At 39.1% G+C, this 14,954-nt stretch overlaps 1 protein-coding gene and 1 non-coding gene across 3 annotated transcripts in view; both read right to left on the minus strand.

The window, feature by feature from the left end:
* Positions 1-14,954, minus strand: part of BLMH (bleomycin hydrolase) — a 43,466-nt gene that overhangs the window by 11,927 nt on the left and 16,585 nt on the right. For both annotated transcript variants that reach the window (XR_009553154.1, XM_007520429.3), the window contains exons 7-10: positions 3,483-3,638; positions 2,326-2,484; positions 2,156-2,223; positions 863-980 (exon numbers count right to left, since the gene is read on the minus strand). Coding sequence is in view for 1 of the 2 variants with exons in the window: in XM_007520429.3 (XP_007520491.1) it covers positions 863-980; positions 2,156-2,223; positions 2,326-2,484; positions 3,483-3,638 (501 nt within the window). In the remaining variant the exon portion in view is untranslated. The remainder of the gene's footprint in view (positions 1-862; positions 981-2,155; positions 2,224-2,325; positions 2,485-3,482; positions 3,639-14,954) is intronic.
* LOC132542312 (small nucleolar RNA SNORA3/SNORA45 family) lies at positions 14,186-14,312 on the minus strand. Its single transcript, XR_009553401.1, has one exon. It is a non-coding gene; the product is annotated as a small nucleolar RNA SNORA3/SNORA45 family (small nucleolar RNA).

A 14,954-nucleotide genomic window follows, 5' to 3' on the forward strand; every position in this document is an offset into this window, starting at 1 on the left:
CCTCTTAACTAGTTTTCATATTGGTTAACTTTTTAAAAAAAATTTCTTTATTGGGGAATTAATGTTTTACATTCAACAGTAAATACAATAGTTTATACATGCAAAACATTTCCCAGTTTCCCATATAACAATACAACTCCCAATGGCACTCTCTACATAAAGAATTTTTTTTTTGCCTCCAGGGCTATTGCTGGGGCTTGGTCCTGCACTATGAATTCACTGCTCCTGTAGGCTATTTTTTCCCTTTTGTTGCCTTTGTTGTTGTTATTATTGTTTTTGTTGTTATTGCTGTTGGATAGGACAGAGAGAAATTGAGAGAGGACTAGAAGACAGAGGGGGAGAGAAAGATAGACGCCCGCAGACCTGCTTCACTGCTTGTGAAACGACCCACCACTATCTGGGCCCCCCGCACATCAAGAACTTTTAGAATTATTTCCTTACTCCCTGCTGACTGAAATTTGGCTCCTCATAGAAAGTTTTAATAAAAAAAAAAAAAAAAAAAAAAAAAGAGAAAAAAGTTCTGTTAAAAAAAAAGGTGGGGGTATAGCATAATGATTATGCAAAGAGACTTTCATGCCTGAGGCTCTCAAGTCCCAGGTTCAATCCCCCACACCACCATTAGCTAGAGTTGAGCAGTGGTCTGGTAAAAAAAAAAAAAAAAAATTCTATAAAAGAAAGTTTTAATTTTACCACTTCTAAGCACGCAGTCAAACCCCAAGTGACACAGACACAATGGCTTGCTTACAAGCTAGCTTTTAACAGAAATCATACACATTATGATAGAAATGCTGTTGGATAAACAGTCCAAAAGAAAGTAGGCCCACCCGTGCAAATACCACCGTAGACATGCTGAGGGTCATACCTTCTCTGAGAAAGCAGTGAAGGTCATGGCGTGGGTCATAAGTGACTCACCAAAACTCAACCTTTCAGCTTTATTCATGTTCTTCAAGGAGACACCAAACACTAACTCATGGTCATAGCTGTAACAAGAGTAACAGAACAGAATGGCATCTGGTTGTAAAATAAATGTAGAAAACATGAAGGAGCGTAACAGCTCCAAATGCATCTGGGTTTTGGCTCTTCAGAGAACATGGCACAAGCAAATTTTAATCTATCAAAGGGATTTTATTCTCAATGTTTCATAAGAGTATTCAGAAAAAAAACTAAATAATTAAACATACATTCCCAAGATAAAAAAGTTGCAAGATGGGTTTGCATATCACTGCTGACAAGAAAACTGAAAATAAATAAAAAGGGTTTTTGTTTGTAAGATAACTGCTTTCAAAAATGAACTCTTTTTAACTGGTAAAAATCAACCAGATCTTGAATTCATTTAGACCATTGTTATGAAGTTCAAACAAAAAAAAATGTCAAAAATAATGGGGCATATTTTTTTCTTTTAAGAATTTATTTATTCATGAGAAAGATAGGAGGAGAGAAAGAATCAGACATCACTCTGGTACATGTGCTGCTGGGAACTGAACTTAGAACCTCATGCTTGAGAATCCAGTGCTTTATCCAGTGCGCCACCTCCCGGACCATGGGGATTATTTCTAAGCTAAAAAGATTAATACTCTCTTCTAGTAGATTTCTTCTATTAACTGACAAGATATTTACTCAGTTTCTTATGAGCAGCAGTAATTACAAGTAATCTGGAAGTGGTATATTTTAACAGTCAAGGAATTTTTTATGGTTTATTTTGCAAATGGGTATCTACTGTTACAACTAAGAGAAATGCTTCCAAGTGTATATGCACATTAGTCTTAGTTGTCATAGAGACAAAATACTAAAGGCATTAAAGTAAGGTAATTAGTTAAGAAGGATCAAATAGCAAACAAGAGGTCTGGGTAATCTTTCATTATATTCCCAAAGGTACTGAGTAGATTTATACAGTGTTTCTCTCATGTGGATGGCATTTTAGGAACATCCAAAAATTTTAACTCAGATAAAAGCTATGATCTTTTTTTAAAGGTACAATCTTGATTTCCCAAGTTAGAGCATGTAACTATGGAGTTTCTGCTATGTGTCCTCAAACTGTCTAAGATGGGAAGAGAAAGAACTCTCTGGGTAAACCTTAGCAGAGTCATTTCATATTAAGAGTATATCCCAACAATAACCCACAAATGACTGTCCATTTTAAATTTCTTCTACTCACACATTCATGTCACTGAGGCCCAGCTTGCCATTGAAATGTTTCCCAACATCACAGCCAAACCATACAGCCTAGATGTAAAAGAGCCAACATAAAATTCCATCTTATTACAATACCAGAGGTGGAAGGAGAGGTTTTAACCCTAATGACAAAGCTACAGAACCAATACCAACCTCTCCATCTTTGATGGAGGCAGCAACCATCTTTTTCAAGAAGTCAATAGACTGGTTGTTATAAAGAGTTTTTCTCCCTCCTACCATATTGCTTAAGTATTCCACTGTGTAAAGCTTGTTGTACTTGTGTTGTGGCCGAGGGTCATTCACTAAACAAATCTATTGAGATTAAAAAAAATATTTCGATTAGAACATAAAAGCAGGAAGTGTCCAGAAAGACTTATCTTTCCTCTAAGTTTATCTATCTGATCAAGTCCACCTCTGACTATAAGTGTAAGCTTTACCAACCATACTATTGAAGAAACAAAAGGTGCGGTCACATGAGAGGTCCTAGCACATCCTAATGAGTTTGAGGGATACATTTGGGAATGGGAACTAAACCTATGTACTTTTTCTACTGGTAAAAACTGCCCCAAAACTAATTCTGAAAACTTGCATACACTACATAAGGCAAGGTGGAAAGCCCATTACTACAACATCCCTGGCTCTTAAGCTCTAAGAAAGGCTTGGCACTGGCAATACCTCAAATGAATTTCATTACAGCTGTAAAATGAAGTTTATCTGTTTGTAAGAGACAGGATGCCAATAGAGAAAAGAGGCTCTCCCCACTTGCAGGGGGAATGCTTTGCAAGTGTTTGCGTAAAGCAGAGCTGCAGGTGTCTATCTCTCTTCCTTTCTATCATTCCCTTCTCTCTCAATTTCTGTTAGTCTCTATCCAATAAATAAATAAAGATAATAAAAAATTAAAAAAAAAAAAGAGGCTCTGACTACTGGGTAGAGAAGACCTAGTGGAGCAGGCAAACTGAGGAAGTCTCATGAAGGGACCACAGTATACAGGTACTCTGTATCCATAGTAAGATATTCCCAATTCACTTTTACTGTCTTAACACCTGAGGATAATTCTAGGACCAAATCAGGGAAGCATGTGAGATTTATACTGATACCCTATAGTTAGAAGTCTCTGAAAAGAGATACTGGGAAAGGTAGATAGTCCTGAAAGACCAACTTTATGTGTATAAAATACCTAGGAGGAATGGGGGAAAGCATCTGTCTACTTTGATGATCAGACTAATTATCCCAGGAATCTTATATACTTTCTTGCAGTGAACTGGTATTTGAAAGTAAGCAGCTAGTGGCTGCCAGTGCCAGTCTCCAACCTTATCTTCCATATTAAAGAGTGGCTTGACATGTTTCCTGTAAAACTCCAAGGGAGTGATAGGGCCAATCTTCTGATAATTTTTATCTTTGTCTCGATACTCCCAGGTGAATGTCTCTGGTGGATTTCCCAAACAGATGCACACCACTCGAAATATCTGGAAGAAAGGAGGACAGATGAGCAATGGCTGAGGCAAATGTTATTTTTCACCTTTTCATATTCTTCAAGCTTGGGAAACATCAAAAAATTGGTGGCTAAATTCAGGCAAATATTTCATAGGAAATCTATCAGGAGGCTGATGTCCAGGATTTGGTAGAAATCAAACTAAGTCGGGTGTCAGGCGGTAGCACAGCGGGTTAAGCGCAGCTGGCACAAAGCGCAAGGACTGGTGTAAGGATCCCGGTTCGAGCCCCTGGTTCCCCATCTGCAGGGGCATCGCTTCTGTGGTGAAGCAGGTCTGCAAGTGTCTATCTTCCTCTCCCTCTCCTCTCTCCATTTTTATGTGTCCTATCCAGTAACGTGACATCAATAACAACAACAATAATAACTACAACAATAAAAGAAAGGCAACAAAAAGGGAATAAATATTTTTAAAAAAAGGAATCAAACTGAGTCATCAAATACACACTCTGAAACAATAAAATTCTGAAATGTTAATATTTCGTGCCCTACTGCTTAAAATTTACTTAGCCAAGAAATCGTTCATTTCTTATACATAGTAAATCATAGACTGCTACTTTATTATTTTTCAAATGATAACACATCTTAAAAAATATTTTTCTCTATATTTACTTATTGTAGAGAGAGAGCCAGAGTGTCACTTTAATACATGCAATGCTGGGGGCCAAACTCAGGACTTCATGACTGAGAGTCCAACATTTTTTTTAAATTAAATTAAATTTATTTAAATTTTATTTATTTATTCCCTTTTGTTGCCCTTGTTGATTTTATTGTTGTAGTTATTATTGTTGTTGATGTCGTCGGTGTTGGATAGGACAGAGAAATGGAGAGGGGAGGGGAAGACAGAGAGGGGGAGAGAAAGACAGACACCTGCAGACCTACTTCACCGCCTGTGAAGCGACTCCCCTGCAGGTGGGGAGCCGGGGGCTCAAACCAGGATCCTTACACCAGTCATTGTGTTTTGCACCATGTGCGCTTAACCCGCTGTGCTACCGCCTGACTCCTGAGTCCAACATTTTATCCACTGCAGTACATATGTTATAAATAAATTTCTTTCTTAACTTTTATTTATTATTGGATAGAGACAAAGAGAAATTGAGAGGAGACAGAGGGAGAGAGGCAGGGAGACACTGCAGGTCTACTTCAACACTCATGAAGCTTTCCCCCTACAGGTGGAGACCTGGGGCTTGAACCTGGATCCTTGCACACTGTGGTATATACGCTTAACCTGGTGTGCCAGTGCCTGGCCCCTAAATGAATTTCTTTTTATGCATCCAATTTTTCTTGATTAAGTCATTAACTTCTCAGCTAATGTTTTAATGACAATGCCTGTTAAAAATGCCATTAGAGGGAGTCAGGCGGTAGCACAGCGGGTTAAGCGCACGTGGCACAAATACAAGGACCCATGGAAGGACCCCGGTTTGAGCCCCCGGCTCCCCACCTGCAAGGGGGTCGCTTCACAGGCAGTGAAGCACATCTGCAGGTGTCTATCTTTCTCTTCCCCTCCTCTCTCCATTTCTCTCTGTCCTATCCAAGAATGCCGACATCAATAACAACAATAACTACAACAATAAAACAACAAGGGCAACAAAAGGGAATAAATAAATATTTTTTTAAAATACCATTAGAGCAAAAGTCACTTTTAGTTCTAAGACACCATTTTCTGGGGTTAGGACTTTAAAGTCCCTTATAATGATGCCAGGATACCACCAAGTTAGTAGCATTATAATCCAAATACCTACTTTATATTTTCATCTTACAGAAAGGAAAACTAGAAGCATCCAGTAGAAAGTAATTCCTCCTCTATGATAAGTATGCTGTATCTTTACTAATATATAACATGGAATGGGGAGATAGCATAGACAACATAGTGGTTATGAAAAAAGATTTTCATGCCAGAGGCAACAAAGGTCCCAGGTTCAATCTCCACCAACACCAGTACCACCAACAACCAGAGCTGAGCAGTGATCTGGTATAAGGAACTAATAAACAGCCACACAGCATATATATGTATCAATCGCTGTAGTGTTGCTTTAAAAAATATGATACTATGCCTCTTCTTTCTCTACCCCACAGCAACTATCCTGATCCAATATCATTACTCATTATCTATGTTATTTGTACCACACATTTGTATGTTATATTCAATAGAAATGAATTTCAAATTTATTAAGTGAGCCCATTTTTCTGCTAGATATTGTATATCTGCTAGGTTCACTTAATTCTCTTAACACTTTCTCAAAATATGATTTCTTCTTTTATTTTTCTCCCAGAAGATAATGAAATGCAAAGAAATTAAGTAAACACTGGTAAGCAGCAGAACCACATTATAACTGAACACCATACAAAGTTTAAGAAGGTGTTGTTCCATGGGTAGAACTTTTAAAAGGGAATACTTACTGAGTATCTATTGTGCTGTGTTATAACGTTTGAATATTGTATCCTTTTTCCTTATTATTTAGAGAAGGAAAGAAGAGACACCTTGGCACCACTCCATCAGCCATACAGCTCCCCTAATGCCACCCAAGGTGCCTCAGTATGGGGCTGGGACTTGAACACAAGACCACACTCATGGTAAGGCATGAGATCAGTGGAATGAGTTGAACGTGGTAGCTCTTAATCAGCTTTGCCGATAAAAGAAACTTAAGGTTCAGGCTAACAAATAGCTTGACTGTAGTCACAAAGCCAAGAAGTGGGAGATTTATTTAAGTTCAGATCTCACCTCAGTGCTATTTTCATTTATCATTTTACTGTAACTTTCTAGGTTTCATATCACTTGTCTCCTCAACAAGAGATCATCAATTTGTCATGGGTAAGGACCTCAAACTAACAAAGGACTAAGACCAGGTCACAGATACTTTGTATCCCCTGTAGCATCCAGCATCATACCTGACCTACATAGCATAGTTGATCTGAGTTCACCACATCACTGTCGGACGAATGATCTTAGAACTACTACCTGCAGCATGTCACTGCTCTGCAGAAGAGTCACTGTCTCCCTATTAGATTCCACAACAAATCTATACTCCACGACCTGATTTACTTTTCTTTAAACTTAGGTGTGACACATATTCAGTGGGTATGTAAAGAGAATTAATCTTAAATATACAGCAAAATTCACTTTCTAAAAAAAAAAAAAAAAAATTTTTTTTTCACCGTAACACTGCTTGGCTTTGGCTTATTACGGCACTGGAAATTGAACCTGAGATGTCTGGTGCCTGAGGCATGAAAGTCTTTTTATATAACCATTATGTTACCTCCCCAGCCCCAAATTCACCTTCTAACAGATGTATACATCCATGCAGTAACCATTCAGATCAGTATAAAGACTATTCCCAGGACCTCAGAGGTTCCTTGAGTCCTTCCCAGTCTACAGCCTGTATCTCTCCCCAACCTTTGGTTAATTTTTCTTCTTCCTTAGTTAGCTTCAAATAAATAGAATCACACAGATACTCTCATTTGTTAACATCATCTGTGAGATAGTCATGATACTGTGTGTATAAAGAAGTTATTCTTTATTGCTGTGCAGCATTCTGATTTGGAAATATATTATAATTTATTGTCCTGTTGATGGACATGGGTTGTTTCCACATTGGAAACATTACTATGACTAAAGCTGCCAAGAACTGTTATATCCATTTTTTTCTTTGGAGGGGGGGGTTTAATGGTTTACAGTCAACAGTAAAATACAGTAGTTTGTACATGTGTAAAATTTCTCAGTTTTCCACATAATTCAACCCCTTCTAGGTCCTCCTCTGCCATCATGTTCTATATCCTTTTTTTTTTTTTTTGCCTCCAGGGTTATTGCTGGGACTCGGTGCCTGCACTATGAATCCACTGCTCCTGGAAGCTATTTCTTTTTCTCTTTGTTGCCCTTGTTGTTCATTGTTGTTGCCATTATTATTGTTGTCATTGCTGCTGTTGTTATTGGACAGGACAGAGAGAAGTGGGGAGAGGAGGGGAAAACAGAGAGGGGGAGAGAAAGATAGACACCTGCAGACCTGCTTCACCTCTAATGAAGCGACTCCTCTGCAAGTGGGGAGCTGGGGGCTCGAACTGGGATCCTTATGCCAGTCCTTGCACTTGGTGCCATGTGTGCTTAACCCACTGCACCACTGTTCTATATCCATTTTTTAAGCACTAATAAAGTAAGAGAATTCCATTTACTGTGCAACATTAACATTATATCCGGTATCATATTTTTAATCTTAACCATTTTGGTGAATATGGAATGGTACTGCGTTTTTAATTTTCATTTCCGGATGAGCCCAGTTGGATCTCAAGAGGATTTTTTAACCGCACCTACTCTACAATCCGGTCAGGATCAGGTGTCCCTTCTCACTCTATCATCAATGTGCCCAGCTCACTGTCACCTTCATAACTTTGCTGTCTTCTCTATCCTTCTGTCCCAAGTCCTACTCCCATGTTTTAAAGTTCAGTACATGATATATCCATCAAAGATTCCACTATTTGTTCCAGTTCACACTGATTGCTCTTTTCTGAGTGCTTCTGCCACAAAAACAAAACCAAAAAACGCTTGATACTACAGTTCCATTTATGTCTTCAAAGTCTCTCCTGCTAGAATTAATCTACTAAGAATAGAAACTAAGTCTCAGACCACAAATCCTATAAGAATTACACTTAAAAACGTTTTCTTGGGCGCAGGTGGTGGTTCACATAGAAGAGCACATGCATTACCATGCTCAAGGACCCAGCTTCAAGCCCTACGTCCCTATCTGCGGGGGGGGGGAAAGCTTCACGAGTGTTGGAGCAGTGCTGTGTTGTGTTTTATTTTATTTTATTTCATTTCATTTCAATGAGAAAATGGAGAGAAGGGAAGAGAAGAGCGTAGTGTTGTGTTATTACCCTGTCCATCTCTCTCTCTCTCTCAACTTCTATAAAGAAAGAAAGAGAGAAAAAAGGAAGGAAGGAAGGAAGGTAGAAAGGAAATAAGTGGCTAACGGGCACAGTTAAACTGTGTAAGTATCCAGCAATAACCCTGGTGGCAAAAAAAAAAAACTAAGGCAGGATGGTGGTGCACCTGGTTGATTGTACATGTTGCACATGTTAGGGGTTCAAGCAGGAGGAAAGTTTCACAAGTGGTGAAGCAGGCCTGCAGGTATTTCCCTGTCTCGTTCTCTCTCCATTTCCTCCTTCCCTCTTGAGATCTGGCTATTTCTATCAAATAAAGATTAAAAAAACAAACTAGTTTTTTGAAATTATAATCTTTCCAGTGATTGGTATAAAATTTAAACTTAGGAGTTCAGACTAGACTTTTGCTTATTTATTTATTTATTTATTTATCAGAGCACTGCTCAGCTCTGGCTTATGGTGGTACAGGGGATTGAACCTGGGACTTTGGAGCCTCAGGCACAAGAGAGACTCTATGCATAGCCATTATGCTACTTACCTCCGCCCAACTTTTGCTTTTTTCAAAAAACAATTTGGGAAGTTGCGCAGTAGTGCAGTGAGGTAAGTGCACGTGGCACAAAGCACAAAGTCTGGCATAAGGATACTAGTTTGAGCCCCCAGTTCCCCACCTGCAGGGGAGTCGCTTCACAGGCAATAAAAGCAGGTCTGCAGGTGTCTTTCTCTCCCCCACATCTTCCCCTCCTTTCTCCATTTCTTTCTGTCCTATCCAACAACGACAACATCAACAACAATAACTACAACAATGAAAAACAACAAGGACAACAAAAGGGAAAATAAATAAATAAACAATTTGATGGGTGGATGGGGAGATACCTCAACTGGTGGAGTACTGGATTTTCATGCCTGAAGTTCCCAGCAGGGTCTCTGGCACTGCATGTACCAGACCAACACTGGCTTGGTCTTCTCCGGTCTGCCTCATGTGAAACACACACACACACACACACACACACACACACACAACACACACACACACACACGTAAAACAGGGTAAGTTCTTTTTAAAAAATCCAAATTTCCATTATATAGCTACATAAACAATTATTACATCATCTTTAATGGGAGAAAGATTTGTACGATCTGAAGAGAAGCCAGAGCATCACCATCTTTAGAGAGAGTGAAAGAGACCAGAGCACTGAAGCTCCCTTCAGTGTGGTGGTGGGAGGCTGGGCTTGAACATGGATCAACATGGAGAGGCAGCACATTACTCAAATAAGCTATCTCACTAGTCCACTTTACTATTTTTTAAGCATTTTTTAAACATTTATTTTATTTATTCCCTTTTGTTGCCCTTGTTGTTTTATTGTTGTAGTTATTATTGTTGTCATTGTTGTTGGATAGGACAGAGAGAAATGGAGAGGGGGGTAAGACAAAGAGGGGGAGAGAAAGATAGACACCTGCAGACCTGTTTCACTGCTTGTGAAGCGAAGAGCCAGGGCTCTAACCGGGATCCTTATGCCGGTCCTTGTGCTTTACGCCACCTGCGCTTAACCCTCTGCGCTACAGCTCGACTCCCCACTTTACTATTTTTTAACATTTTTTATTAGTGATTTAATATCTATATTCCACATACGTGAAATGATCCAGTAATTGTCTTTCACCAAGCATAATCACTTCTAGTTCCTTCAATTTATATCACAACTATTAAGAAGCAAACTTGCTACAAACAAACAAAAAAACCCCAAGAAACATTTTGATGGTGACATCTCTCTCATACATAGTGTTTTTTCAGATTCCAATTCAAAATTTGGAAGTTAGGTCAAATACAGCATCTTCGGTTCATTTCTGACTGGTAGAACATATTTATAATTACCAAAATCTATTTAGAACAAATTACCTACTAATTTTATTTAACATTAAGATGATCTTTATCCTATAGATAAAGGGATCACGGTTCTAACAAATGCATTACTACATTATCATTTCACAGATTAGAAACTTATACAATAGCAAATTTTGCATTAAGATGGAATAACCTGTTTTGCTCCATTTTTCTCTCTGATTTTGCTATCATGACACACTATCTAGTCTTTTTATTTCTAAATTTCCAAATTAAGTGGTACAAATATGTGTACTGCAAGGGTAGCCAATCTAACCCATAAAGATGAGTCATTCTTGGAAGCAACAGAAATATTTTATTTTTAAAATAACTCCCTACTGATGGGGAAGTGCCACAAGAGGTGGGGCAGTGCTGCAGGTGTCACTCCTCTCTGCCAATTCTATTAAAAAAAAAAGCCACAAGGAACAGTGGAGTCTTTGTGCGAGCCTTGAAGTCTAGCTATAACACTAGTGGTAAAAATAAACAAACAAAAATACAAACAATGTCTTACTAATTCTATGAATTTTTATTCCTGTGGTTACAACCAGGCAAGATAATTATCTCAGAGGACAGCCCAAACCAAATCCCAAAGGTACCCTAGAAGCAGTAATCTTCTCCAGAAGGGGAAGGTGTTTTTTTTTTTTTAAAAAAAAAGATTTTTAAAAAATATTTTATTTATTTATTTTCCCTTTTGTTGCCCTTGTTTTATTGTTGTAGTTATTGTTATTGTTGTCATTATTGATGTCATCATTGTTGGATAGGACTGAGAGAAATGGAGAGAGGAGGGGAAAACAGAGGGGGAGAGAAAGATAGACACCTGCAGACCTGCTTCACCGTCTATGAAGCGACTCCCCTGCAGGTGGGGGGCCAGGGGCTCAAACCGGGATCCTTATGACGGTCCTTGTGCTTTGTGCCATGTGTGCTTAACCCGCTGCGTTACTGCCCAGCTCCCGAAGGTTTTGAGAACAAAACAAACCTAATAAACTGTAAGAGAAACACCTGGGAGGGAGGCAGTAGCGCAACAGGTTAAGCATAAAGGTCCCGTTCACGGTCCCGCTCAAGGTCCGGCATTAGGATCCCAATTCGAGGCCCTAGCTCCTCACCTGCAGGTGCATCACTTTACAAGCAGTGAAGCAGGTTTGCACACCTTTCTTTTTCCCCTTTTCTCTCGATTTTTCTCGTCCTATCCAACAACAACAAAAGCAATAACAACAAGGGCAACAAAAGGGGAAAAATGGCCTTCAGGAGCAGTAGATCTGTAGTGCAGACATCGAGCCCCAGCAATAACCCTGGAGGAAAGAAAAAAAAACCCCACCTTTTCATCCCCTCCTCTCCTGCACTAAAGAGCACTCTATTGCTCTTGACAGAATCTTCTCTTCTATCCACCCACGTGGCCAGAGAAAGCAAAAGTGAAGATGACAGAGGCCCTCCTGGGAGCCTCAGGCCCAGAGCAAAGACCAGCTCCTGCTCCCACAGTGAGAGATGCTATATGGCGCTGAAGGGCCTGGCCAGGAGTTGACATCTTGCAAATCCCTTCTGTTACTCTGAGCTCCATGATGATGCTGGACTTTCCTGGATGTAGAAGTGACGATTCTACTAACCCCAGGGAGAGATATGGGCCACATTGTGGCAGAGAACTGGATGTCTAGGGGCTGGGCAGTGGCACACCTGGTTAAGCGCACACATTACAGTGTGTGAGGACCAGTGCTCAAGCCCCAGGTCCCCACCTGCAGGGTAAAAGCTTCACAGGGGGTGAAGCAGGGTTGCAGGTCTCTCTCTCCTGCTCTTCTCTCTCCCTTCTCAATTTCTCTGTCTCTATCCAATAATGAATAAATAAAAAGAGAGCTTGACCAAAAAAAAAAAAAAATCTTTTCTTCCTTCAGAAATGCCTGTCTTTGTCCTTGTTCTACAGCAAAACTACCAAATAATGATCTCTGCGTGCCTGTCTTATCCAATCCATGTCCCACTCATTTCATCCTGAAAGCTTAGTTTTGCTATTACTTGAGTAGCTGTTTTGAGCAGCCAAGTCTCCCCCAGATTCACCTTTAGGAAAATTCAGCAGTTATCTCAGTTCTTAGCAGAATTCTTTATACATCAGGGCAATTCTGTCTACATACACATATTATCAACGGCCACCAAAAATACATATTAATTCCTTTTTTCTCATCCTCAAGTACATTCTTTATATATATATATATATATATATATATATATATATATATATATATATATATATATATTTATTTATTTTCCCTTTTGTTGCCCTTGTTTATTGTCATGTAGTTATTGTTGTTATTGATGTCGTCGTTGTTGGATAGGACAGAGAGAAATGGAGAGAGATTGGGGAAGACAAAGGGGGAGAGAAAGACAGACACCTGCAAACCTGCTTCACTGCCTGTGAAGCGACTCCCATGCAGGTTGGGAGCCAGGGGCTCGAACCTGGATCCTTAAGCCGGTGCTTGTACTTTGCGCCACGTGTGCTTAACCTGCTGCACTACCGCCCGACTCCCCCCAAGTACATTCTTAACCTCAGGGAGCCTTGGGAAATATTTGAGTCTGATCTCAAACTTACTCTTTGAATTAAAGACAGAAAACTGGGAATAGGTTTGCTAATAACATTAGGTGTATCTATAATGAGAGCTAGAGACTCAATTTATGTTTGTATGAAAGACAAAATCTGATTCGACTATCTGAATAGAAGTAGATTAATCTACAGGAGTGGTTATGCTTCCCTTTCACTATGCTTTGTTGTTTTTCAAGAGAATAACCTTTCTTCATTAAAATTTACATATGTTTTATGAGCCTAAACAACTGGTTCTTATAACCACTTCTCTTAATTAAAGACCTAAGAGGCAGAGCGTTACAATAGCAACTACAACTGAAATACTCTCATCTCTAAGCCAACTAACAATAATAAAGAAACAAATTTAAAAATCTATTTGAAGCACAATCTTCAGTTTCCCACATAAGAGTTTCTTGATAAAAGACTCTGCAGTTTGTCATAATAGCCAAACAGTACCAAGCTGGCAGTGAAGTTTAGATACCCAAGTCTGCTCTCTAGTGGGCATTTCAGATCACAAGATGCAAGACTCAGAACCAAAAATGACAAGGGACATTGAGCACAAGTTATTATATAGTACTAAATGAGAGCACAACCAGTTTCTTCAGAATATAATTACATATTAGAAAACCACAATTAGCTCATTCATGGAAATATATATGATTTCAAATGAAAGTGCTTACTCTCCATTCCAGTATTTCCTATCCTTTTCTCCTGCTTCATTGTTTTCTATAGCAGGTCTCAATATTCTCTCCCTACTAGAAAGCAAAATTATTTGAAGGCAGGGATTCTTGTCTATGCTGTTTACTGCTGAATCATCAATGCCTATGTGTACTAGGGAAACATTTACTCAATGTATCACTTTTAGTTGTCACTTTAGATCATACTTAGTAGCAAAACTAAATTGATAAAAAGATACTAAAATAGAGTTGTGGGGGTGGGGCATAGGCTAAAGGAATATAGACTTTACAAAATGTTGGAAAGCTCAAGACAGGAATACATGACTCGAAGACATTTGGGCACTGAGCCTACTTTCTCTAAATCCCCAAATCAATAACGATACCATCTTGTTAACTCTAAATTCAGTTTGAAAAACAAAGAACAGAGGAATCTAATGTTTATGATTACTGTCTTAAACATAGAAATCAAACTAATTACACTGTGGATATCATGGTGGTGAATTCCTTTAGTTTCTTTTTTTTTTTTCTCCTGTCCCGCCTGTCCCTGGCCTAGAGACCAGCCTGGCCATGGGGCCACGGCCGGCGAATACGGCCAGCGGCTGCTCTCCGAGGACCCCAGCACGCCGGGGCAACACCATGCCTGGGCGAGACTCTGGCCTCGGCTCCTTTAGTTTCTGTATGTTGGGAAGATTTTAATTTTCCCTTTATACTTGAAGGGTAATTCATCAGGAAAGAGTATTCATGACTGGCAATGCTTATTTTTTTTTTTACAATGAATGTCATTTCACTCCCTTCCTTTCTCTAGAATTTGTAATGAGAAATCTGATGAAAGCCTACCAATCTGTAAGCTGCCAGAGAAAAGCTGCAGGTGGTATTCAAAATGTCCAAGTACTATTCCTAGTCTCCATTTTGTATTTATTTTTATCATTGTCTATTATATTGCCTACAAGTAATTGTAAAAAAGAGCCATGGCCAGGAAGTTGACACAGTGGATAAAGTGTTTGACACTCAAAATATACAACCTCAAATTTAAGTCCTATTATAGCATATGCCAGAGTGATGCTCTAGTTCTCTCTCAGAAATAAACAAATATGCACTGTGGCCTTGGAGATAGCACAATAGAGAAGACACTACACTCCCAAGTATGAGGTCCCAAGTTCAATCCCTGGCATTACACATGCCAAAATGACATTCTTTCATTAATAAATATTTTAAAAATTAAATTAGAAGAGAACCCTGTTTCTCAAGTTTAACTGTAGAAAGGAGCAGTACCAAGTGGTCTCTAAAAATACATTTCCTTATCAG

Source organism: Erinaceus europaeus, chromosome 12 (assembly GCF_950295315.1).
Source record: "Erinaceus europaeus chromosome 12, mEriEur2.1, whole genome shotgun sequence".
NCBI lineage: Eukaryota > Metazoa > Chordata > Mammalia > Eulipotyphla > Erinaceidae > Erinaceus > Erinaceus europaeus.